The sequence below is a fragment of the Aptenodytes patagonicus genome, chromosome 4 (genome assembly GCF_965638725.1).
Source record: "Aptenodytes patagonicus chromosome 4, bAptPat1.pri.cur, whole genome shotgun sequence".
Classification (NCBI taxonomy): domain Eukaryota; kingdom Metazoa; phylum Chordata; class Aves; order Sphenisciformes; family Spheniscidae; genus Aptenodytes; species Aptenodytes patagonicus.
Window position 1 is genome coordinate 6,073,797 of NC_134952.1, and position 25,435 is coordinate 6,099,231.

The following is a 25,435-nucleotide window of genomic DNA, read 5'->3' on the forward strand; positions in this document are numbered from 1 at the left end:
GTGGCACATATACAGTCCACAGCAAGAGACAGGATGCCCCAGAGGACCATCCTGCTCCATCTTCTGAGATGTGTCTAGGGCAGGTAGGCTGAGTTGCCCTATGGACGTGGGTATTTTGGTCTACTCACTACTGAAGGAGCCCAGGCAGCCAAGTGGGACTAGGGTAGCATTCACATCACTCACCCATCAGTCTCTGCAGTGTTGTCTTCTGGATCTGAGCGGGTACCTCAGCTCCCTTTGTAGTCACCAAAGGCCCTCTGGAGGTGCAATTCACCCAGACTGCTTGCAACTGCTTTAAAGCAAGATGAACTGCACCCTAAATTCCCCTGGCTGTACAAGTTAGATCTCCATCAACTATAAAGGGAGCATAGTGAGACCTCTAGGCCTTTTACCTGTCTGCATTTAGTCATATAGTTCCCACCCTTGGTGACTGAAGCTAGGTGAGATAAGGATTTGCGTTAATGGAAGAGAAACCAGGGTAGGTGAGGCCCCCATGGCTGGAACAAGGAGAAGATCAGCAAAATGGGCTTGACGGTGAAAAAATTGATCTGCCCTATAGGGGTGTCCCTGCTTGGATGGGACCTGTGCTGATGAGTGCTTAGGGCAGAGAGAGGACCTCAACGGTGGATGCCAGCTCCCAGGACAGAGTGGGTATTTAGTCCCAGCTCCTCGCTCCACCTAAAGCCAACCTGCGGGGTGAGTGGCATGTCCCTGGGCTCTCAGCACTGCCATGCAGTGACACAGTGAGCCAGATCAGCTCGTGGCATTAGCTTGACCTAGCTAACTTACCATTGCAGCAGCCCAACCCAGCACACTGGTGCCAACCCCAGGGACATGTAATTTTTCAGGACTACCATGGCATTTGCTGGAGAAGCATCTTTGCGAGTGGCTTGGTCGCCCAGCCCAACATCTCTCTGTTGCAGATACATGACGTTTAATGCAAAGCAGAGCAGCAAATCTTCCCTCCTGGTGCTGAACAGGATGATCTTGTGCTCAGCTATAGTTTTAGCTGCGATCGCCAGTTGGATTACCCCCTCCATTATCCTGTTTGTTCCATTTCCTTATGATAAAATTATCATTTATCCATTTTATCGTTTATGCTTGGTTGTCAGTCAGGTGTGATAACTGTAGGGGAGGTTATTCTTTATATTACACCTCCTAAACAGGCTGCTGCCTCTTAATCTGATACCAGCAGGAGCAGATCTACCTCCATCAGTCCCTTTTCCCCCATCCCATGAGCTGGCCACCACTGAAAAGGAGAGGGACACCCCTCAATGCTACTGCTTCTAGTGTAGCAACTCTAAACATACTCCTTTAAGGTCCTTTCAAAGGATATCGCTTTAGCATGAGCCTTGAGAAGGAGGTTGTGTGCTCAACCCAAGCCCATCTGTCCCTTGCCTTATCCGTATGTCCCTTGTCCCCTTCCTTGTGACCATGCGGTGGCTCACCCAGCTGAACACTAACTTGGCAGGGCTTGGCCTCAGCTATACCACTGAGCTCAAAAGGGTTGTTTCTACAAGGTTGGGACCTTGGGAGGCTGCAAATGTGACCCCTGAGCCCATACAACATCTGTGCCAGATGATGGGAGAGGAGCAGCATCACCCTGGAGTCCTCCCATCACTCTCCTTGTGCCAGCACTGATCTCCTGAGGTAGACCCAGCTCACACCAGCGGGAAGGAAAAGGAGTCCTGCAGGTGTAGCTTGTACCAGCTTGCCAGGCAAAAGATCAGTGCGAAAGAATGTACCTACAAGTATAACTTCATGGATTTACCTTGGGGCCTCTGTCACTGCAGAACTATCGCCCCAGTTCACGCCCTGGCCAGATGTTGCCACACAGCAAAGGTTTTGGGTGAAGTCACCCTCGGGAGAGGAGAAGCCAAGAGGACTTCTGCTCTGGCCTGGCTGTGCACTGTGCACACAGCCGCGGGAGGGACAGCCCGGGCTCCCCAGCTAACCACCCTGGCAGAGACCGTCCACCCCTCCCCAGGGCATCCATCGGCTGCTGTTCTTCTGCAGGAACCTGCTGGGGACCTTCTCCCCTTTCCATGGTTTTCCTCTGGGAAAGAAAGCTATGGAGCTGGCCAGACAGAAGCAGGACATCCAGGAGCCTGGGGAAGGCACAGCTTGCACCCCCTGCTTGGTTTGAGTGCCTTCAGGGAGGATAGGTCAAAATTGGTGTCCTGTCAGCAGCAAGTCTTGAACAGAAGTCCCTTTTCTGCAGGAGACGGAGAGGGACAGTCATCCCTGGCCATCCCCATGTCCCCTTGGGCAGCATCTGAGCAGTGTTGGAGATGTGCCGCAGGGCCCCAGTGTGCACCAGGACATGGCACGAGGACAATGGTCCCCGGACGGATCCTGACACAAGGGGCTCGGTGTGGGAGACGCGGCCCTGGGCCGGGCTCGGCCGCCCACTCACACAGCATCTCCCGGTACCCCACCGCATGGCTTCTCCTCGCAATGCCTTTTCTCTGCAGCGAGATCAAAAGGCATCCAACCCACTGATCGCTCGGTTTTGTGTTGAAAGGCTCCCTGATTACCTCACCATTAGTTGCACCCATTAAACAAAATCCTAAAGGTTTTAGACAAAGCTGAGGTTTCAGATGAGAGGGCGAAGGAATGACTCAGTGCCTTTAAATGCCAAAGTCTTCTCCTCCGTCCTGTTTGTACAGCACCTAGCACGAGGGGTCCAGGTGCATGCCTAGGGCTCTGAAACACCGCCGCAATTAAATAATAAGTGTAATAGCAGCTGTACTCCCACCAGCAGGGTTTCGTTTTATTATTTAAATATTCAGTTACGCTTGGTAGCACCTCTCGGAGATGCAGTTTGCTTCAGTGAGGTGGAGAGTGACCCCCCGGCTGGCCACCAATAGCCACTGTTGCAGCACGAGGATGGCTGGGAGCCCGTTGGTGCATGCCAGCACCCATGGGAGCAGCCCCGGTGCTGGTGAAAGCAAGGACAGGGTAGGACGCAGCAGCCCCAGGGTCCTGCGGTTCCCTGAGGGCTGGGGCAGAGCTGAGCAGGGGGATTTCTAGCTGATATTAGAAGCTTATAGGGCCTATAAAGGTAGTGAGCCCCCCACTTGGGACTTGTCCAAATGAGACCCCCGGTTGTAGGCATCTCTCCAGCTGAGAGCATCTGGGGACAGCAGTCACAGTGGTGTCACCTGGAGCTGGGTGCAGGCGAAGGGGAGCAGGGAGGGGTGCAAAAGCTGTCTTCTCCTCCCTTTCCACCTGGAGAATCAGCAACAAACACTGAATTTCAACCCTAAAAAAAGAGCCAATACAAAACAAGCAGCGCCGTGGTTTGGCAGTGCTTCCTGAGGTTTGGGCTGATGATCATTGACTCACTGTTGGGCACCAAACCCAAGGTGAAGACAACCTCCAGGAGGACAGGTCTCCGCAGGGACCTTGGAGACCCTCTGCCCAGCTCCTGGCATCGGCTGGCCACAGCCCTGCATGGAGCCCACTGCCAGCTCCTGGTGCTGATGGGGCTCCTGGGAAGCAGGTTGCCCTCAGCCCGTTGCTTCTCCTGCCAGGTCCAGCTCATTGTTTCGGAGCAGTGGTGGGAACCACCTGCATTTATTGCAGAAGAAATAGTGCCATCTACTGACATTAATAACCCTATTCCTAGAAAGCGAGGGGTGGATGCTTATCTTCCTTATGCCAATGGGTGTTTGGGGTCATGCCAGCCTGAGAAATGCCCACACAGGGTCACGCTGGTGGGGCAACCCCACGAGTGATTCACACACAGGGCTGGGGTGCACAGGAAGCCTGAGAACCCCCCGAACATCCAGAGTGGCCCTGTGATTGGGATGGCCTCAGCACTGGGGATGCAGACCCTGAGCACCCCCAGGAGAAGGGCTGGAGGGGAAGGTGCTGGTTACTGCCACCCAGCAGAGTTTAATTGACGTCTTATTCCCTTCACTGTAATTGATGAACAAACCTAAACCCCTCCAACAGCCTGGTCTTCAAGTGCCATCTCCCATCCCATACAATTCCTTAGTATAGCTTTTTCCTCCCTGATCTGTGGTCCTACCTCCTCTGGTCCTGTGGGGTGCTGGAGTTACTGGGGCTCCTGGAAGAGCTACTGGAGAAAGTCCCTTGGCTGGTATGGTAAGGGCTGAGATTTTTTTTAATGGTCCTTCCCAGCCTCATGAAAGCCTCACCTCCCATACAAGTCCTTGGGAGGTAACTACCTTCAGCACAATGGTCCCTACATGAATTTCAGACTAAATATAAGCAAGAAATTTTTTACGCTGAGGGTGGTGAAACACTGGAACAGGTTGCCCAGTGTCGTGGTTTAACCTCAGTCGGCAACTGAGTACCACACAGCCGCTCGCTCACTCCCCCCACCCCACCGGTGGGATGGGGGAGAGAATTGGAAGAGTAGAAGTGAGAAAACTCATGGGTTGAGACAAAAACAGTTTAATAATTGAACTAAAATAAAATAATAATAATAGCAATAGAAATAATAAGACGACGACTATACAAAGCAAGTGATGCACAGTGCAATTGCTCACCACCCGCCGACTGATGCCCAGCCAGGCCCCGAGCAGCGGCCCCCCCGGCCAGCTTTCCCCAGTTTCTGTACTGAGCATGACGTCCCATGGTATGGAATGTCCCTTTGGCCAGTTGGGGTCAGCTGTCCTGGCTGTGCCCCCTCCCAGCTTCTTGTGCACCTCCAGCCTTCTCAGTCGGTAGAGCATGGGAAGCTGAAAAGTCCTTGACCAGTGTAAGCATTACCTAGCAACAACTAAAACATCAGTGTGTTATCAACATTATTCTCATCCTAAATCCAAAACACAGCACTGTACCAGCTACTAGGAAGGAAATTAACTCTATCCCAGCTGAAACCAGGACACGCAGAGAGGTGGTGGATGCCCCATCCCTGGAAACATTCAAGGTCAGGTTGGACAGGGCTCTGAGCAGCCTGGTCTAGTTGAAGATGTCCCTGTTCATTGCAGGGTGTTGGACTAGATGACCTTTAAAGGTCCCTTCCAACCCAAACCATTCTATGATATATATATATATACACACACACTATATAAGTTGTATATATGTTATAAGAGAGACCAGCCTCATTTGTTTGGTCTGGCACTGAGGCCACCTTCCCTCAGCTGCCACCAGTGTCAGACGTTGGCAAGGCAAAAGTCACTGCTCATGTCCAAAACTGCTGGGAGAAACTCTTCCCTGGGAGCATCCCTTCCCAGGCAGGGAGGCACTGGGACCCCAGGTGGGGAGAGCCCCGTGTCGGGGAGATGATCCCACCCCACCACCTCCCCAGGGACATGAGACTTGCAAAAGACCAGGTCGAAACAAGATGGCATAAGCTGCAGTGAGTCGCTGAAGCCTGATGGAGCTCGGCCTGGGAACAGCCCGTGGAAAGCGAAGCTGCTGATTTTCTGATTTTCCGAGCTCACCTACCAATAGTGAAACCATCAAAGCAGGAGGCGCATTCCTGAGGTCTGACCCAGCATGGCAAAGTCAAGGTAAGGTTCCCACTGAACTCAATGGACACTGGACCGCACCCACACTTACATATAGCCAAGATTTATTTATTATTTTTCCCCATGGTTTTATCCAAGACTTCATCCCACCAGGGCTCTGTCTCATCCTGCAAAAAGGAAGTCAAATTTATCCTACAGAGTCATTTTAACACAATAGATAACGAAATATATATAGTTAGAAACATTACCGTGTATGTGTATATATAAAAAACATATATATTATATATACATACAAATAACCTCTTAAATGAGAGGCCAGCATAAAAAACAATCAGAGTAAACACTAGTAATTCTAATTATGCAACATATTCTGCCTAGCATTTATTTTTAATGGTAGTCATTTTAATAGCTCTAAGGCCCTGAATTAGTCCAATATGTTCTTAACAACGTTCACTTTAAATACAGATGTTAATAACTTTTCCAGAGGGTTCAGCGCCCTGGATGAGCTTGCTGCACACCAGTATATTCTCCTTAACATGTTTACTTTTAATAACAGGTTTAGTGATGCACTCGGGGCCTAATAACCACGTTTAGTCACAGAGAGAAAAACCAGCTACAAAATACTTTCTCTAAAAACTAGGCTACAGGGGATTGCTCTGCCATTTCAAAGCTACAGCAGCCATCCTTTAACGCGCCTTTATGTATTTTGGCTCTGCCTGCGTCTGGGCTGGGGACCCTGGCCACGGATGAGCAGCTCCGATGGATTTTTGGAGCCGGTTTCGGAGTGACCCAGGGACCCTGCGCAGCAGCTGAGCCGTTCAGGGTGGTGAAGGACCGCTGCCGAATGTGGCCTCGCCTCCTCCCATCCGCAGTGCTCAGCAGTTGGATTTGGGGAGACGCACGGCGCGGGTTTCAAAGGAAGGTGTTCCTGGGCTCCGGCGGAGGCATCCCGGGGCTCTCACTGACGTTGCCAGCAGAGATGTGCCAAAGGGGAGCGCGTTTGAAAAAATCACACCCACCATCCATTAAAAAAACAAAAAAAACAAAAAAAAACCCCACCACCAAAAAACCACAACAACAACAACAACAAAACCCAACTCCTACCTTAGCTTTACGAGAGCTAGAAATACAACCAAATTAAGAAGCAGGCGGCAGCTGCTCTCTGCTTTCATGCCCAAATCAACCCATTCCCAGGAGGCCACAGCCCAGCCAGCCCTGCTCTTGTCTCAGCTCTCCCAGCTGGGGCTGGGGGCAGGCGGGACCCCCTGGGCACATTCACCCCAGCAGAGAGGCGCTTTTGGCTCCCCAAAAAGAGAGATTTGCCCAGCGGTGCGGCTGGCAGGGCTTCACTTTCCCTGGCTGTGTCCAGAACTGTCCGAGCCTGGACCTGTGTCTGGACCTGTGAAATCTCATGTGCTGGGGAGACGCTCAGAGCCACCTCCACGACCTGCGGGCGTAGGACCAGCCTGACCCCTCCTTTTCCATCCCCAGTTTGAAGGGCCACCCCATCAGGTGTCACATACGTCCCCAACATGTGGCGAGCGCGTGGCAGCACGTGCTGGCAGGGCTGGAGCTACCCCTGGGGCAACGCACTTTTCCCCCTGTGAGGGAGCATTCCAGGGCATGCATCTTGCACCAAAAAACCTTACGGATAGTCCTAAATATAACCGCGGCAGACCTCGCCAGACTTCAGCTCCGCTTGCATGAAAAACACTTGCAAGGTTTGAACCAGTTCTAATTTGTATACCTTCTGCCCCAGGGCCTGAGCGAAACGGGAGGGTGGAATCCAATAGCATGTTGTGCATAAAAAGATTATGCCAAAGATAACCTTATTGCTAATAATAACCCTGGAATCCAATTCTGTGAATAGGCCCTATTGAATGTTTGAACACAGGCATTCCTCAGTTAGGTTTTTCTGCCTACAAATATTTCGCTTGAGTCTTTAAATACTAATCACAGAATTCAGACGAAGGCTTTTTATCTTCAAAGTGCTGCAGAAAAAAAAAAAAAATTAATTCATTAATCGAAGATAATTAAAGGGCACAAAATATGCCTTTTTCAAGTGCGGGGAACCAGCCAGCGCAGCGTGAAGCCATCGCGGGGACTCCGAGCATCTCTCCCGCCGCGAACGTGGTTTTCCCGGAGCGGCGCCTGGGCAGTAGCCTTGCTTGTTCCCAGCAGCTCCGCTCAAGCTGTCTTCCTGACATGTGTTAGGCTGTGTGTCTGCCACGCAGGAAATAGGGTTTGAAGCTCACAGCCAGGAGCAAAAGCTGAGACTGAGGCTTTAATGAAGCTGGGATTGAGTGGCTAGGGTGGTTCAGTGAAGCAGTAAATGCAAACACATTATCACCTGAGAACTTGCTCCAATTTCACACCAATTAACTAGGAATGAGAGAGGAGGGCTGGGGCTGGCTGCAGAGATGGCTGATAATCCCGTGAATGGGCAGAAATGGCTCGTACGCAGATGCCCTTGTGCCAAAAGGAGTTTGTTAGATAATGCCAGTCCCTGCAATTTTGTCTTGGGGAGTGAGCATGTCATTACTGGAGCTGCTTTTATTAGCAAATATTAAAAACATTTGCAGAAATACAGATGCCCGTGAGGGAAGTACGGGTGGAAAGTAATAAAGCAACAGCTGATTATTTTATTTCTCTGCCAATGTGTCATATCGCAGGGGGAGGGAAGGGGTAAGGGGAGAGGGAGAAGAGGGCTGGCATGCAAAGGATTGCTGGTGCGAAGCCGGCAGCTCATGGAGGGGAATACCCCATCCTCAAGGAGTCCCTCAGGATGCTCAGCTCTGGATTTGGGGTGGGTTTGACATCTAACCCCCCGCCTGCAGATGTAGGTCTGAACCCTACAAGGAGGGCAGAGTGGGTCCCCAAAACTCACCTTGGCAGCAGCAATGGGACCCATCCCCGTCCCCTCCACCTGCACCCAGGAGCCAGCTCACCTTCACCCCATTTTAATATTTGAGCTATTTCCCTTTTTTCCTGCTGGGACTACTTCCAGGTTAGGAGTTAGGGTGGAAAAGGGGAAGCAATTTGGGGAAAGTGCTATTAAATGGATTTCTATGGATTAAATACTAAAACAAATGGCATCCGCAGTGTGCTGGGCCCCACATTACCCCTTCATTAACTGCTGGTTTCAATGTCTGCGAGTGACCGGCCTGATCTTCCAAACCGCACTGGCCACGAGATGTCCTGCAATCAGCAGGTTGAACTAGAGCAATTTCTTGTATTTAGATGAAATCTTGTCTTCATTTTAAAATGCATCAGTGATAAAGAGGCTTCTACAAATGCAGGGGCAAGAACCCCTTGCTGGGTTTCATGCCGATGCACCGGGCTGGAGAAGATCTCAGGAAAAACTGGGGTTTGGGTTGTTTTTCTCATTTGGACAGGAAATATTTGAGAGGTGGGGAGTTTCCCATCTCCTGCTGGGGAAGGTGCCAGGACAAGGCAGGGAGCGCTCCTCATCCTCTTCAGCGCAAAGTCAGATGGATGAGAGCAAAGCCCTCCAGGCTCAGCAGCATGCACCACCGTTGCTGCTCAGCTGCCGGGCTGGTCCCATCCATCAGAGGGATGTGAACAAACCACTCGTGAGCAGCAGCACCTTAAACCATGGCAAAGCATCAGCCTGGCTAGCAAAACACACTGGTGCCCTTGGGCATGCAAGTCTATATGGATTAACGTGGGTGCTCTAATGTTGGGTGCTCAAGATGCACTTCATTAGGGGACTGAAAGAGGCTGCAGCATTTTTAGAAGAGAAACCCTGTGTGCATGGTTAGCCCTGGGGAAGAAGGTCTGTGCCCCAAGAGGAGTCCTCAGTGCTGCCCCGGCTCCTCTGTGGCAAGGCAGCACCCGGGAAGTCATGTTAGCCCTGGGAGCCGGCCTGTCCTTCTCCCCGGTGGGGAGCTCCAACAAAATAATTGCAAGAAAGGTGCAAACAGGGGAAAAGCAGTTGACACGCTCCTCTCACTCAATATTGAATTACTCCAGGCTATGGGAGGGACTGAGATATCTGCCTTTATCATCAGGGAGATGTTTTCTTTGGCCGTGGAGGATGGATAGCTAGCGAGGGGCCAGGACAAACTGCAATATCCTAAAACAAAGCAAGTATGGGCCACCTCACTAAGAGCCAAGGAGAGTGCCGGGGCTGGGTGAAGGTGATGCCTCATATCTGGGCAAGGGGGGCCCTGGGTGCTCCCCTCCTTGCTGTGAGTCTGGTTTTCAGCATCCTGTTCACTTCAGGTGTGCATTCCCTTCTGAATGGGCTTGGGAAGGAGGAAAAAGCTGTGGCTTAAATACCATAGCAAGAGCCAGCACCTGCCGAGCCCGCTGCTGGGGGATGCTCTCCCCCAGGGTGGGTGGAGCAGGGTGCTGGGGGGACCTCTTGCTCCAGCTGTTCCAGCCACGGGGAGCGGGGACGTGTGGTCCTTCCCTCGTTGTGGCGTGCAAACAGCCCTCCCAAGCAGGAAAAACACTGCTAAGCGGTGAATCTCCTGTGCCGTACACAACGGTGCACCCAAGTCCCGGTGCAAATCCACAGGGCTCTTCCCGTTCACCCTCTCCAGCCTGTAATTATCTTAAAGGCAACAATTAAAACTGTTGAAACGCATGTGATGGGTTTAGGGAGCATAGCCCGGCTAATCCCCACAAGCATCCCAGAGGAGCGGAGGTGAGGAGCTCCCAGGGGCTGGAAGCCGGAGCTTTGCCGGGCAGGTAGGGACCGAGTGGGGGTGCAGAGGACCAAGCTCAGGGAGAGGAGGTGGCAGCAGCCCGGTCCCCAGCCAGCATGGGACCCCAGGAGTCACCCACGTGGCAGCACCTTTGCTGGTGCCAAGGGCTGGGTGGGCTGTGGGAGGGCCCCACGATCCCCATCCCTGGCTCAAAGCTCCCCAGGGTCATGCAGAAAGTCAGCAGAAAAGCTGACTCTTCTGCTTAAAGCTCTGATTGTAAACTTAAATGGCAAAAATGTCATCTTTCTTTTTCTGTGTTGGTCCAGGATCTAGCACAGCGAGTCCTGCTCCATTCTATGTGTCAGGTGCCAAAATAATGCTGGGTTCATACACAGCCCCTTCTGCCTTCCCCATCCTTTACTGCAGCATCCCACTGCTCTTCTGTATTCACGTGCAAAGAGCTGTGCAAACATGCACGATGCTCTCCGCTCAAGGAGTCCCAAAGCGAGAGCAAGGAGATGGATAGTGAAGAAATATCACTGTCGTCCTGTGCTCACCGCTTCTTAATTATATTTTTTTATAGGAATGATTATTTTTGCTATTTTTCTGAAATCATCACCCTCCTGGAGCCAAGTTATATGTGATTCTCCACTGCTTTCTTTAAGAAGCGGTTTCTAACCCACCCTAAAAACACTGAACAGCTTTGGGAGCCCCAAAAGGAGGGGAACTAGAGAGCAAAAAAGAGAACACAAACTCTTTGTTCTCAGTATCTTGTGATCTTAAAGCGCTCGGGGTGATCTCAGGGGTGTCAGGGCAAGGACAGAGCCACGCAGGGCAGCCGCTGGCTCCTCTCTTCTCCCGCTCTCTTGCTCCAGCAAGGCAACACTTTTCCTCCCCCCCATATCACCTTTTTTGTGATACGGTATTTTAAAGATTTCTAAAATTTCTAAATTTCTAAATTTGCTTCCTTTCCCAAAACTTAAACACAATTTTAACCATTTACACTAAATATGAGTCATTTTGGCTTCAAAATATCTTTTTCTTTAGCTCAGAATATTTTTTTAGTTTCTGTTCAAAATCAGCTCATTTTTAGAGGAACAAAATTTTTTGTTACAATCCAAACAAATCCAAATTCCTTTTCAATTAAATATTTAATTTCTGAATGCAAGCTAGCTTTTCTTCCTACTTTTTTTTCCTTTTTCCTTCTCATTTCTCTGCCTTTCTCATTTCTAAAATGCAAATAATTGGGAAAAATCCTCTTCTGAGCCACTTCTGCTGCTGCTAACACCAAAAGCCCTGAGGGTGCTCCCAGCCCTGTGCTCCCCTCGCCGGGGAAGGAGCCTGCAGAGGGTCCCGGACCCCCTCCCACACTCCCCGTGGGTACCCGTCTGGCTGCATGGAAACCACAGAACAGACCCAGCTGCAGGGCTGGGGGGACAGAAAAGCCCACGGCAAATCCAGTCCTGGGTCGATAGGACCCCAAAAGGGCCATGGCTGTTTTCTGGAAAGGGTGGGGAGCCATCAAGGCGGAGGAGCATCCTAGATACTCTACAGATCTCAGGTTATAAATTACACAAATGGATCCTTAAATGTTTCCATTCAAAAAAATATATATGTGCAGCTGTTGAACACACTTCCCACTGTCTTCACCACGGTGAAGCTCTTCACTGTCACTGTCTGTCGAGGAGCGGGTTCAGCTACAGGCTGACGTGTGGATTTGGGGTGACCGGCAGGAGCTGGCTCCGTTCCCCCCGCGCCTCCTCTCCTCCCTCCCACGCTCCCCGCAGCGGCTGCGGGAGGGAGACCTGTGTCTCACGGCCCAGCTCTGATCAGGGCATCCTCCAAGTGAGCTGCATCTTCCCCCACCACTCTTATAAGTGATACAGCAGACAGCCAGTGTCACTTCATGTATTTATTGATTAACAGCAGCATTTTAGATAAGTGAAGCCCAGTTGCCTTGGAGGGCAGGAATAACGTCGGGTATAGGTGCCGTTCGGCATACGGCAAATTTTATTCGGGGGTTGCCTTCCATCACGTGAACATCTGACTTTTTTATTTGCATTTCTAGAGGGCTTTAGTGTTGAGTTTCTATGTGAAGCTGGGGAGGTGAGAGGGCAGCAGGGCTGGTGGGAGCTCAGGTTCTCCCAGGAAGGGCACCCTGCACTGGGAGATTAATATTGACCACGGGAGCAGCATAGGGACAGGGATTTACAGCAGGGCCTGGTTTTTCACAGTAAGGGTGAAAAAACCTGGAGAAATTAAGAAGCAAGTGAGAGGGATGGACTCCTATCTCTAGATCTTCAGATCAAGATGTTCATAAGCAAACAAGTTGCTGGGCTCGATGAACGCGGCAGAGCCCAGCCTGTGTTGCGCCGGAGATCAAACAAAATGATCTCCTCTGCCTTTAAAATGTATGAAGCTGCAAAATCTTAAGGGCATATAAACTTACTTTGATTGCAGGGCTGGGATCTTGGAAGTCGCATTCCTTTAATTTCCTTGAGCTGGTTGCTTTCCCCGTGAGTGAAGGACATGCACAGGGTGGTGAGTTTTCAATGGAAACTGGTTTTGCCTCATTTTCCACTTCTCTCCTGCTACAAGGAAAGAAGTGCAGAGCTCCGGAGGCCTGCCTGCCTCTTTCTATGCAGACAGAAAGGGCTGGGTGTCTGTGTTTAATTACAGCCTGAAAGAACTGCATTTAAAAGACAACAGCAAGCTATTTAATTAATACTTATCATTAGCACATATAGGAATGCCTAGCAGCAAATTGCAACAACAAAGCAACTCCCTTTTTTTTTTTTTCCTTGCACTTGGGATAAATTAATTTAAAAAAAGAGTAAACAAACCATTTGCACCAGATTTGAGATGACTTTATATGGAGTGGGAGTACTGGGATAGTAGGTATTACCCTAGGACAGCAGAGATCTATAAAAGCAGGCTTTTCAATCTCCAGCTCTCCTGGCCAAGAAGCTTATCTTCATCTATCCATCTATCTACCATTCTATCTCGGCATTTACACTGGGCTCATCCCCATGTCTGAGCGCCTACTTGTCTTCATACCTGTCCATAAATTACATGGTGCCCTCAGGGCATTATAAATAATAATTCAACTCCCAAACCTTCAGAATATTGTTTTAAAGAATTGGTTTATAATTCACCACGCTGCAGACTCCTCCTCCCAGCCCCTAAAGGTAACGCTGGAGCAGAAGGATGTGACACCCCCGTCAGCAGAGGAAATGCCCCAAAATCAGTTCCTTGGGTGGGAGTGATGGGGTGGGCGGCCACGAGTTGGAAGAGGGGGATGGACATCGTGGCAAAGCACGGGGGAAGGCTGGACTGCTCTGCTCATGGGAAATAGCATCCTCACCCGCAGCCCATTGGGGATTTGTATTATCCCCCTGAACTTTAGCTCGGCCAGCACTGCAGACAGCCGGTCATCCCATGTCTCCCTTTAATTAACAGCACTCTTAATGGCACTGGTAATGGTTGGAGCAATGAACCACAGTGTGGCTCTGCTGTTGATGTCTCCACAGGGTGCAATGCCAGGTGCCAACCGCTAGCTCGGAGGCAGATGGCTTAAAGGGTAGACCCCATGTGTAGCCAGACAGATCCCAACCCACGCTGGGACAAGAGCCCCAATTCCATATTGGACACACCAACAAAGTCCTACAGGACAGCAAGATGCTTTGGTACGTGTGAGCTCTTGGGTAGAAACCTCCAGCTGAACCATGGGGGACCCTATTCCTCTATCTCAGTACATTGCATTTCCATCCCAACACATTGCATCTCCATCCCAATACAATCCTTCTTACTTGAGGTACTTAGGGGTTAGGAGCATGTCCCAGCCATGTCCCTCAGTGTGAAGGGTGTCGCAACCTCCACAGGAACATCCCTGACAAGGCACGGAGCCCTTGCAGAGGATGGCCCCTGGCTCATGGACAACGCTGTCTCCTAGAATGTGTGGGTCGGCTCTGCTCGGGGTGAGGAGCCTGAAACTGGAATTTTTGCTGGGGAAAAGTGTGATCAGTTGATGTATGAGATGAATTATTTCACAAGTCTGGCCTGAACAGCTCTGGAAGGTGCAGAAGTAATATATCGTCAACCCCGTAAACACGTCAAGCTGCCAGCGCTTGCGGCTGCCCATCAAAGTGTTGGGTGAGGAGGTACCGCCTTTCTGCACGACTTTCTTCTCTGTGTTTTCCATTTTTCCATCAAACAAAGCTGATCCTCCCTCTCAGACAGAGACCTGAGGAGGAGTGAGCAGAGCCCCGAGCACCCGTCTTGGGGCCAAAGTGGGAGCGAAAGCCCCCGGTGTGGGAGCAGCCAGGGATGCCACCGTCCCCGCGCAGGCGGTGGGACACGGCATGCCCACGAGGCCAGGTTCACCCCCGCATCCCCAGCACCTGGGCTGCCACGGGCGGCCGTGCATTGCCCTCTGTGGGAGCGCGGCCACCCTGCAAGCCGAGCCTGTCTGTGCTCCCTCCACCTCAGCTCCGGGCGTGAAACAGGCTTTTCCTGCTGCATTTCTGCCCCGGAAATCCCAGAGAGAGGTTTCGTAGTGTCCTGCCCGAAAAACATCTGGTTTTGACTGGGGGAGAAGCAGCACCTTCACCCCATAGGAGTATCCTCAGGGATGTTTGAGAACTAAATGCCTTTTCACCCCGCATGGGCATCATCTGCCGCCTTCCTGCAGCAAGGCTGGAGCCTTTACCCATCTGGCTGCTTCGAGACGGGAGCATGGGGATGTATTTGCTATGCTATGCTATGTTTTCTGCTTGCAAAACACACCAGCGCTTTGGCTGGCTGCAAGCCCAATACCCCTCGCCCTGTCCTTCCTGGTGCTCTCCGGACAGGGGTCCGGGTCCAGGTCCAGCCCCTCGCCCTCCCGCCCTCCCCTCCTGCTCCAGTCCCGGCCAGCAAGCTGGATTTGCAACCTCTCGCTTGGATGTGGAGCTGGGTGCAATTTCAGGCCTCTCCCCCATCACGGGGTGTCTTAAGCTATGATTAAGAGCTAAATTACAACCAGGCAGCCGTCCCTGGCCGAGAACCGCAAGTTTTGGGGAGGCAGCTATTAAAGGCGGTGGAGTCCAACAAGTATAACGTGTGCATCAACGAAAGGGGCAGCCAATAGCGGGGGTCATATGGGATTGGGGAGGGTTTCTCACCAGCATCACCAATGACTTGCTGCATCAACCCCTGGTACAAAGCCATCCTTTGGGGCAAGGTTATTCCTGAGGACAAGGCTGCGTTGTTGCTTAAATAAGAGGTATTTTGCTGGCCAGTTTGGCTCTTAAAGAGGGGTGAATGATGGCCTCATGAAGCATCAGAGCTTCCCTGGACCCCACCACCATTTTTCTCCCAACTGCTCGATCCATGCAACTAGTAGAGCCGTTAGCATTAAAAACATCCAGCATCCAAGCACTGTGGTTTTTTGCATCATTTTCAACTAAGGCGTTTCCTTCACCCCCGTTAATTGGGATGGGGCAGCCTCGGCCCCTGCCTCGGAGGAGGTGCGGGTCCCTCCTCTCCTGCAGGGTTTTGGTGGGATGGAAGGAGGTGGCACGGGGCCGGCTGCGCCAGGGGCAGACAAGGAAAAGGCTTCCCAAGCGCCAGCAAGGCATTCTGCAGCCCAGGCAAAGCTTCCCACTCTTCCCACACATTCTGCAACATCCCATACTGATTCACTTCACAGAATTTACTTTTACCCTGCTAAATGCCACTAAACCTTCAAATTAATCCTCCCATTATGGGACTTCCTTTGATGTCAAAGGGGGAATTTTTTTTGATGGCAAAGGGGGATTTTTCCCCCCTGGTGTAATTATTCCTATTTTTTTTCCCCCTTTTTAGGCACAAGAGATTCCTGCCAGATGCATGACTTGTGGAGGCAGCTCCCACACGAGGTATTTATATATTTATATGTTTATGATGGGAACGTGGCATTGAAAGACCTGAAGTCTCAGGCTGAAGATAAGGGGAATTTCCCATTTCCTATTTGTTTCAGTGGAAGTTGCCCAGGAAGAGTCTGCAGCAGGACTAGGACCAAAAGCTGCGAGATACGGCACTGGGAAGTAGCTCCTTAAAATAAACACATCCAGGGAAAACATCCACTTTTTAACACTATCACTGAGCGAGTTTTGATGCCTGGGAATGATCCCTGGCTCTGCTTAAATTATGGGGATGGGGAAAGTGGATCCACTCCAGCCCTGCCTAATTTTCCCGTTGAGCATCTCGGGTGCTGCTGGGACCGCTGGGCTGAACATCCCAGCACGGGGCCAGAATCGCTGGATAATGCCCAGGAAGCTGGCGACTGTGGGTAGTGCTGGGGGAGCTTTCTGTAGTAGGATGTAATGATGGAACAGGTGGGTTTATTCAGAGTTTCAATCAGTTTTTATGAATTTCTAGGAAAAAGAGGATACAATTGCAGAGCTCTCTACTGAAAATGTTATGAAATATTCTATATAATTCAATGGCAAAGTGTGTTCCTGCTAATAATTCATTGCACGGAGACTGTAGGCTCCTCTCCCAGCGTAACACAGGGCTCCCCTGGGAATGGAAAATGAGCCATGGGAGGCATCGGCCAGCCATGCTCCGGTAGCTCAGGTCTGTGTGACTCCCTGGCCGGCGATCCCCCGCCGCTGTGCCGTGGCTTCGATCCACTCCCGGAGTGTTTGTGTCCAGTCCTGCCCCTGCTCCAGGGGAGTGGACCTGGTCTCCATTGCCGTTAAGGCAGTGATTTCGGGGGGAAGCTGGGGAACCAGGCCAGCTCGGAGCAGGGCGTCCTGAAATTTGGCTGCAGAGGCTGGAGCTAAGCAGCACCGGGGCGTGCTGAAAAGGAAAGAAAAGCAAGAAGGCTTTTGACGTAGGCAAGCCCTGAACTGGAGATGCTGCAGGAGCAAAGGGAGAAGTGATGCTCCGGTCCCCAGTGCTCCCGACTACAGCTGTCCTTACCCGTCCGTCTGCAAGTAGTGGTAGTGAGCAGCCACGGCGGAGTGGGGGCACAGCGGGTAGCAGTTTTCCTCCCAGCAGCGCTGCATGGCTCGCACGATGTCCTCATCGGAGGCCGAGCACGAGTGCAGGGTCTCAGAGAGCTGCGGCCCCGGGGAAAACGGGGAGGTTTGCACAGGGCGTCACCACCCCACGCGTTCCCAGCTGGGCTTGTGCCACGGGCACTCAGCAAAGCAGCTCGAAACAGGGAGTCTGGAGGATGGGGTTCCCCAGGGACTGAAGGAAAAGGGGTTGCTGCTGCAGCCAGGGGATGAGGCACTGCTGGAAATGGCCACGGGGCTGGGGCACGAGCGAGGGGTTCCCATCCCCAGGTGCCGGGATCGTGGGTGGAGAGGAGCCGAGACTCAGCTCCTCAGCTCTGCACTGCTATTTGCATGCTCTGAGGGACTTTCTGAGGGCTTGTAAAACCCACCTCAGTGTAATAGCTCTTCTTTCTTTTAATAGTGTATTTTTTTCTTATTTATTTTGCTGCTGTGCAAGCAGGAGCAGGCGCTGGGCAAAGGATGCTCAGCGGGGGACAGCATGCGTTGGATGGGAAGAGGCAGGACTTTGCATCTGGCCCAAAGAGCCTCACAACACAAACGTTTGGTTTTCTCTTGTATTTGTCTCTGCTTTGTGTTCGTGCTCCCATTTGCCACAACACCGAGGCTGAATTGCAGCACTGAACCCAGCAGATGCACTCCCAAAAGCCACGCTCAGTTTGTGCCAGCACCCGCTGCACCATGCTGGCACTGGAGTGGCCAAGGAAGGGGTGGTTGCATATTCTACTTAAGTAATTGTAGGCAGTTTTTAATCAGTTTTGCAAAGAAGCAAGAGGTTTCTTTTTAAAAAAAATAATTAAAAAGTGGTTTTTAACACCCCCATGCACACACACCGATATAAAACTCCTCTGGCCTCATGCTGAAATTTTTGGTTGGAAACTCTCCACTATGATTTTTTTATTCTGAAAATGAGCTGAAAACAACTAGTAGCGGTAAATCTCCTTACACACGCACACACGGCACCGCGTGCGTGAGGAACTGACCTTTCTGTGCAAATCCTCCGGCAGCTTAAGGCTTTTCGACACGCTGAATCGCTCCATCAGCGTTTTCGTCAGGTGGCTGTCGGAGCCCGAGAGCAGCCAGAGGATTCTCTCCATGTTGTAAGGCTCCTGGGATAACAAGGCAATAGGTGAGCAGCAGAAATTCGAGCATCTGTCTCGAGGGGAGAGCACCTGTGTGGATTCTCTGATGTCTAATTAGGGTCGAGGTCCTACTGCCGCCTTTTTTTTGGTGGAGGCTGGGGTGGGCTTTGTGTCTTCCCCCCGCACACCTACATCCCAAGACAAGTCTTTGGGAACCCAATGTCCTTCAGACCTCTGACCTGTCAGAGCAGTCTGGCAGTGACCATCAGATTAAAAAAACTTAACGAAGGGATAACTGATAAATCGACGGTGTGACCACATCTGTATAATCACCTTGAGGAACCCAGGCTAATAACACACTACGTATTTGAGAACCAGAAATATCCAGCTGTTTACTCAGTGCTGCAGATGCTGCTGTGAGTCACCCAGCTCCCGCGTGACTTAATGAGACACCCAGGTCCCTGCAGGGCTGACCGATAATCTTTATGAACATATAAGGCACATATACGGCCTGACTGGCCTATGTGGCTATGTAGCAATCGGTGTTGCAACACTGCAGCAAAACTCGGTGCAAGGCCATACAGGAGGGTCCCAAACCAATTTCTCCGCTCACTGTCTCATTCCTGCACACTCGCAAGCACCGAGAATCATTCACCCAGGTGGTTTGGCCGAGATACCTTGTAGGGACAGACAGGACAAGGGGCACCGACTACTGAGTCCTCATCGCATCTCCTGGGTTCAAGTGCTGGTTTTGGATCAGCTCTTTATACCTTTTAGCAGCTGACAGTGCCTGTGACCTTTTGCCTCTCCATCCTGTCCTACCTTGGTGAGTCATTGGGACTTACTCAGCCTTTCGTGTCCTTATCTGGGTGGCTTATGGCCCCAGTCCTGTTCTTCATCTTCCCACCATCATCTCCCAGAGCCTCGAGCTTGCAATCTTCAGTCTAGTCTGGGCATAGTCTGCCCCTTGCTTTAGGCTGTCCCCTGTTTTAGGCTGTCCTCTGCTTCCCAACCTGGCTGTCCTGAGAAGCTACATGTCAGCATGCCTGGACTACAACGACCTGCTACTGGAGGTGCCTCCAGCACCGTCCTCCTGTCACTCCTCCTCCTGTCCTTCCTTCTGCTGCTCCCACATTCAGACCTTCCCCTTCCCCCTCCATTCGTACCAGCTTTATGGTTTCCACTACAGATCACTGCATTGACACCAGTAAATTGAACTCGGCCAGGACACTGGTGCAAGCACTGACCTTGCCATTCAAGTTATTAGCCAGCTCTCTGGTCTGGTTTTGTCCCATGCCACTAGAGTTGTCCAGGAGAACGTTGAGGCCCATTTTGGAGGACAGGTCATGCTGGGGACTGTTCCCAAGGAAAGTTTTGTCATGTGGACATGAGGTGCATGGTGCTTCCTGACCTCAGGGCCAGAGAACAGCCCCTGGTTTAGGTACTGCAAAGACACAGAGTCTGCTGTGATTCTCCTGGATTGCTCCTTACAAGGCTTATCCACGCTAGACTTTCTGCTTCACCTTCAACTCTTCAGTTAGCGTTTAACTGGAAAGTTTTCTCTGCTTTAGCTTAGTCTGCAGAAGAGGCAACTTAAAGAGGTTGTGCACTCTCCATCCTTGAAGGTTTCCAACACCCAACTGGACAAAGCCCTGAGCAACCTGGTCTGACCTCAGGACTGACCCTGCTTTGAGCAGGTCCCAAATAGAGACCTCCTGAATTCCCCTCCAGCATGAATGATCTGTTGAGCTATGGAAATATTTGCACGGATGCTTCAGATGTGGGCTGAATGATGATGTCTCATGCAGCTGTGGAGAGGGATGTGCAGACCCATCCAGCTCCTTGGGAATCTCTGGACATCACCTCGCCTGGCTGCCTTCCCTCATGATCCCAAAGTCTGGCACATGCTTGGGCGCCTCAGCAGACCAGTGCTACTGAAGGGACGCGGGCCAAGAGAGGAGCCCAGCTATCCCTTGAGCTCTGAGGAGCCCCACAAATTCACGCCTCAGGAGGAAAGTCAAGCTGCAGACCACAGCAGCCTGGTGATAGGGCCATAATGACTTACTGACTGCAAAGCATGGTAGTTCCTCCAGGCTCCCAGTTGTTCCCAATGTGTTTGAACAGCTTTTGGAAAATCCGGGTAGCTTAAGGCCACGGTGATACACCACCAACTGTTTCACACTTTGGTCACTTGTTTGGAAGCAGATCCAATCCCTGTGGATCACAGGGTAGGTATGAAATGGGAGGTATTTGCTTCCAGGTGTTTGGTTTCTGTACCTCCATGACTTTCCATTTCTGAGGCCTTTGCCTGCCTGCTGAGACCTGTTTTCCTCTGAGCAAGCTGCAGATGGGCATAGATGAGACATTTCTTCTGGGCTTCCCTACCTTCGTCCTGGTCTCTTCTCTTGCCTTTGGTGGAGCCTTTCAGAAGCATCAACAAGAGAGATGAGACATGATGGGATTTATAATTTTCTAGGTGTCACATTTTGAGAAGAAGGCCCTTCTCTTGCTAACCTTGCACATAATGAAACCCCAGAAACTCAGCATTTAACAGTGAAGATTACAAAGTCAAGCTCTGAAAAGTGAGGAAGAAAGTGTTTGATCTATCTCAGCTGAGCAGTCTGCAGCTTAAATGCTCCATGAGTCACACCTCTCAATGCATCGCTGAGAGGCATTGCCAGTGGCAGAATTATGCTCTCATAAACCAGGTAGAAGAGAGTACAAGGAAAAGGATTATAAAAATATATAATATTTGGTATTTTCCCATTTTGGGCAATTCATTTCATACCTGAATATCCATGGCTGATGCTAACGTAGCCTTCACGCTCTCTGACAGTGAGAAATCTCCATGTTGAACAGTCCTATGAATGATGTCATTGCTGTTAACCACGGCAACAAGTCGAATCGGGAGACCCATTTTCTGGGCAATACAGCCAGCTAGGAAAAAAGTGAAAAAATACATGCATTCTTGTGATGAAGAAACATTCAAAGGAGATTTAGCAAAGAAGTCACCGTACAAATTGATAGAAATTGAGCATATAGGTCAGAAGCAGCTACAAATTACATTCCCTAATGGACTCTGAGATATCTATCTTTAATGCTTTGGTCGAGCACCAGATTATAAAATCCTGGGACGCAATGCTCCTCCTGCCACGACAGTCCTTTGAACACTGACCCTTGGGCATCTCCAGATTTGAAGATGGATGGGCAGGGGACCGAGAGGTCAGGCAGCTGCCATTCAAGCAAGGGAGATGAATCTTTTGGGCTCTTGCATCTTATTAATGCTGCCTCAAATGGGCAGCCTGGAAATACAGTGAGTGCAGTTGAGTGCATCGAATCCTTTATTGCTTTCATAGGACAGTTGTATGCCTATTTTGGGATGGAGGCAATCAAGGATTCACATTTAGAAGGCCAGATTATGCAATTAGAAGTGGTTCTCTTGACTGCACACTACCATGCAAACAAGAATAGGACCAGGCAGGATTCCACACCTCTGTTAATGTCTCACTTAGGAAATCAGAGCCACAGTATTTTTCCCTCTTTTCTGGATCAAACACATTTTGTCCTCTTCTAATGTGCCCGTCCTCAAGATAGCTACAGTTATCATCAAAGGGTGGTTTAAGATTTTCTGCACCTTGCAAATCATCAGTGACACCTGAATGAGTAATAACCATACATGAGTAATAAAATATAAGTGGTTCTGAAGAAACCCTACCAGAGAGTGGGTGTTTTAATAAATAGCAATACCCAGCATCTGCAAAGTGCTTTTAATCCACAGGTCACAGCACTCTCTCTCTTCCCTATCTAACCTATCTTTTTTCCCTTCACCTGTGATATTTCCTCCTCCTCCTGTTGGCACAACAATTTCCACCACTGGCAGTGGGGTGGTATCTAGGGATGGGGCGCACTGAAAGTAAGCATAGAAGTGGTGAGCAATCTGCACCATAATCCTAGACCAATTGACCGAATTCAAGCTCATCAGATTGTATTTTCTGGCAAAATCGACATCAGCGAACAGTTCCTTGATCGGCTCATCGATTTCATCACTGTTCCCATGAGCTGTCAAAAGGAGAAAGGAAAGATTAGATCTGCCAACATCAGCGCATCAGGCACAAAGTATTTCTGCTCAGAAATACGGCCAGTCTCAAGCCCTGGGGTTTGCTGCGGCCAGGGGCGTCCTGAGCTGCCCGGCTGCCTCGGGGGCTGTACGAGCCGGGGGTTGAGTAGCACCGCGTGGATGTGAGGTGGTTTCTGCAGACATTGCACTCTGGGTGCTTGCTTATACCAAGTATATATTTGCCAGGAAGTCAAATGCCTGCACACCCTGTGAGATGCCAAGGGGACACCTGGCTGAGCAGAGGAGTCCGTGGGACAGCTCAAGCACCCCATGGTGATCCCTACCATGGGGACGGCACAGCAATAGGGGATGGACCACCCATGAAGGTGAGGAAACAGAGGAAAGGGGTGATTCTTGATCCTTTTAGTGCCAAGAAATGGTGCTGAATTCAGTGCAGCTAAACACCAACCGCCTGCATGGGGGCAGCTCTGGTCTGTGTCCAGGAGAAAAGGAAGCCTTGAACCACTTGGTCATCAAACTGGACATCTGCTACAGGCTCCAGTTAGCCCGAAGTCTGGGCACGGTGACCATGATGGCAATGACCTGGCTGGCTGCAGCTGCTAAAGCAGCAGCCCCCTGAGACTTTTAGGGTCATGGTTTTGACACAGCAGGGCCATAAAGCGGACAGTCCAACAGCAATGCCAACCAGCAAAGACGTGGACATTTTCTTCAATGACGGTGGTCATCTGAAGTTCCTGTATCTGGGTGCAGAACCCCTTGGGCAGCAGAACAAAGATGTCCATGTTCTTCTGCCCTCTCACACTCTCGATGGCCGAGCTCCCTGTGTCCCCTGAAGTCCCTGTTTCAAAGTAAGGGAGAACCAAGAAAAGCAAAAAAATTGATGCATCAGTCAAACCCGCACTGCTGCACCTTAAGAAAAAGATGCAGAGGTGCTCCATGAGACGTTTTTGGCTAGAGCAGCCACCCTGGCCTTGTCCGGAGGTCGCTCACCAGCCACCCCAGGGCATCTATGGGGAGGGCTGGATGATGGCTCTCAAGGTAAAGACTTGCCCAGAAGTTTTACCCCCCAGAAAGAGGCATACTCACCCACCAGAATAGTGACATGCTTCTGCTTTTTCTCCAAGAAGTACTGTAAGAACTGCCCCGTGCAGGACAAGGACAGATCCTTAAAAGCATAAGTAACCCCGTGCCAGAGCTCCAAAACATTCAGTCCGTCCTTCAGCCTGGACAGATGGACGACATCCTTGTGTCTGAACCTGCTGAAGGCCCTGTCAATCAGGTCTAGAGGGAAAATGGTTAAAGGGGCTGTTAGATTGGGTAGAGGAGTATTTTTCTGACCTGCGGCTTCCTGCGTCTCTGCTCTTTATGCTCCTGGGAAGCTTTCTGCACAACCAAAGACTCTCAGTTGCTGGATTATAGGTCACAGACATCCAACAAGTTATTCTTAGTTATCAGGAGTAAACCAGCTCAGCTTTACTGTCTTCAATAGCTCTATGGCAAGTAAACCCAGGGGATACCCAACACAATCAGAGCAAACTGTGTTAAAATATAAAATACATGAAACCTGAATTTTATCATAACACGCCATTGAGACAGAGGTTGTAGGTGCCCTCTGGTGGAAGGGATAGCTGTTAAATGTTAAAAACATTAAAAATCAGATCTCAGGGAGAGCGTGGAGCAGCAGAAAGCCCTGGTGGGAGAGCAGGTCTGGAGCCCGGCAGCATAGCAGGGTGCCCCAGCAGTGAGCAGGGCCACGGCACCAGCCATCGCTATTGCAGTCACCAGAATCCCTATTTGCACACAGGGGACACCTTTTCCAGAAGGTGACAAGTCCCAGCAAGGTCACAGAGGAGAATAGGGTACAGAAAGGAGCAGGCAATGGTGCAGCAGGCTCCATCCTCTGGGGGCTGTGAAGAGGATGAGGCGAAGGCAGGCAGATGCATCCAAAGGCCCCAAAATCCTCATGCACACCCCTGTGAGCAGCTCCCCACACAGCTGAGGCTCACCATTGAGCGTGCTCCGCGGGACCAGCTCGGCTGTGATGAAGAGGGAGCAGAGCTCCTTCACCAGCTCCCGGTAGGAGAGGCGGCTCCACCTCAGCAGGGTGTCCCCATCCAGTGAGGGGATGCGCTGGGGCATGAAGAGGCCCCCGTCGGGTGCATAGCCGGAGAAGAGGGCTCCCTCGAAGTCGACAGCCCCCGCACCTCCACGTGTGCTGACGTACTCCATGGGTGCTGGGGAGGCATTGCAGTCACTGCCAGGGCCCCAGAGCATCCCCCCCACTGGGCACAGCCCCGCATCCCAAGCTGATTCCCCCCAAAACTTCCCATGTGGACAGACAGAGCTCCTTGGGGAAGAAAACACCTCTTCCCCTCACACCGTGGGGAGCTAGAGCCGACAGAGCCGGCGGAGGGCACACGGCATTTTGCGGGCAGTGGAAACGCTGCCCGAGATTTGCACGGAGGTGGCTGGAGCCTCCTCATCCCGCTTTCCCTGTGCCCTTCCCACCCTGCCCCGGAGACACTTCCCAGCCTGAGAAAAAACCCTGACAGTGCAGAAGTCACTGCCCAAGCACGTCATGTCCCCTGCAGGCTACTGGCAAAAGCTGGAGTTTTAAAATTTAAAAAAGTAAATAAATAAAAGGAAATAACTATGTTTTTAGAGCAGGTTGATTTTGTTCAAAGGGGTTAAACTAAGGACAGGATTTAACTCGGTGTAGGAAGGGCTGAGCTAAATCCGCCGGATTCATGCAAATCCCACCGAGCAGCCGCCGGCGCTGCTGGGAGAGGCCCCCTCTCACCCCGATCCCGTGAACCCCCACAGCCGTACCCACCTGGGGCACTCTGGCCAACAGTGCAGCCCCTCGGCACAGCACGGCACGGTACGGCACGGCAGAGCACGGCTGCAGGCTGCTTGACCCCACACAGAGACAGGAAAGCGGCCAAGCAACTCGCCGCCACCGCCGCCACTGCTCGCAACCTGGCCACCCTTTGCACTTGTGCTCACGGAAAACTTCTCCCCGTTGCAACCCGCCAATGTTCCCCTCGCCGCGGCGCAGCGGGCGGAGGCGGCCGCCCTGCACCAAGCCTGGGAATGGGAATATGCAGGCAAG

The 25,435-nt window shown here is 51.3% G+C and overlaps 1 protein-coding gene across 2 annotated transcripts; it reads right to left on the reverse strand.

Moving 5' to 3' along the window:
- Positions 1 to 16,470: 16,470 nt before the first annotated feature.
- THNSL2 (threonine synthase like 2) lies at positions 16,471 to 25,435 on the reverse strand. 2 transcript variants are annotated; one of them, XM_076335701.1, is made up of 8 exons: positions 25,157 to 25,435; positions 24,330 to 24,557; positions 23,410 to 23,604; positions 23,009 to 23,161; positions 22,074 to 22,304; positions 21,034 to 21,182; positions 18,147 to 18,272; positions 16,471 to 16,942 (listed from the first exon to the last, which is right to left on the reverse strand). In XM_076335701.1, exons 2-8 carry the CDS (start codon positions 24,550 to 24,552, stop codon positions 16,499 to 16,501), a joined length of 1,521 nt encoding a protein of 506 aa, XP_076191816.1. In that variant the 5' UTR covers positions 24,553 to 24,557; positions 25,157 to 25,435; the 3' UTR covers positions 16,471 to 16,498. The 2 variants fall into 2 exon arrangements, with proteins under 2 accessions (XP_076191816.1, XP_076191817.1); XM_076335702.1 differs by lacking the exon at positions 25,157 to 25,435 and adding an exon at positions 17,066 to 17,205 and having other exon boundaries at positions 16,639 to 16,942; positions 24,330 to 24,577.

Excerpts from the sequence above, each read along its gene's own strand:
- THNSL2 (XM_076335701.1), bottom strand. The coding sequence starts at position 24,552 with ATGGAGTACGTCAGCACACGTGGAGGTGCGGGGGCTGTCGACTTCGAG. Across the intron at positions 22,305-23,008 it reads AAATGTCCACGTCTTTGCTG|CTCATGGGAACAGTGATGAA; the intron begins GTTGGCATTGCT and ends TCCTTTTGACAG. Across the intron at positions 16,943-18,146 it reads CGGAGGATTTGCACAGAAAG|CACGCCCCGGTGCTGCTTAG; the intron begins GTCAGTTCCTCA and ends TTTCCTTTTCAG.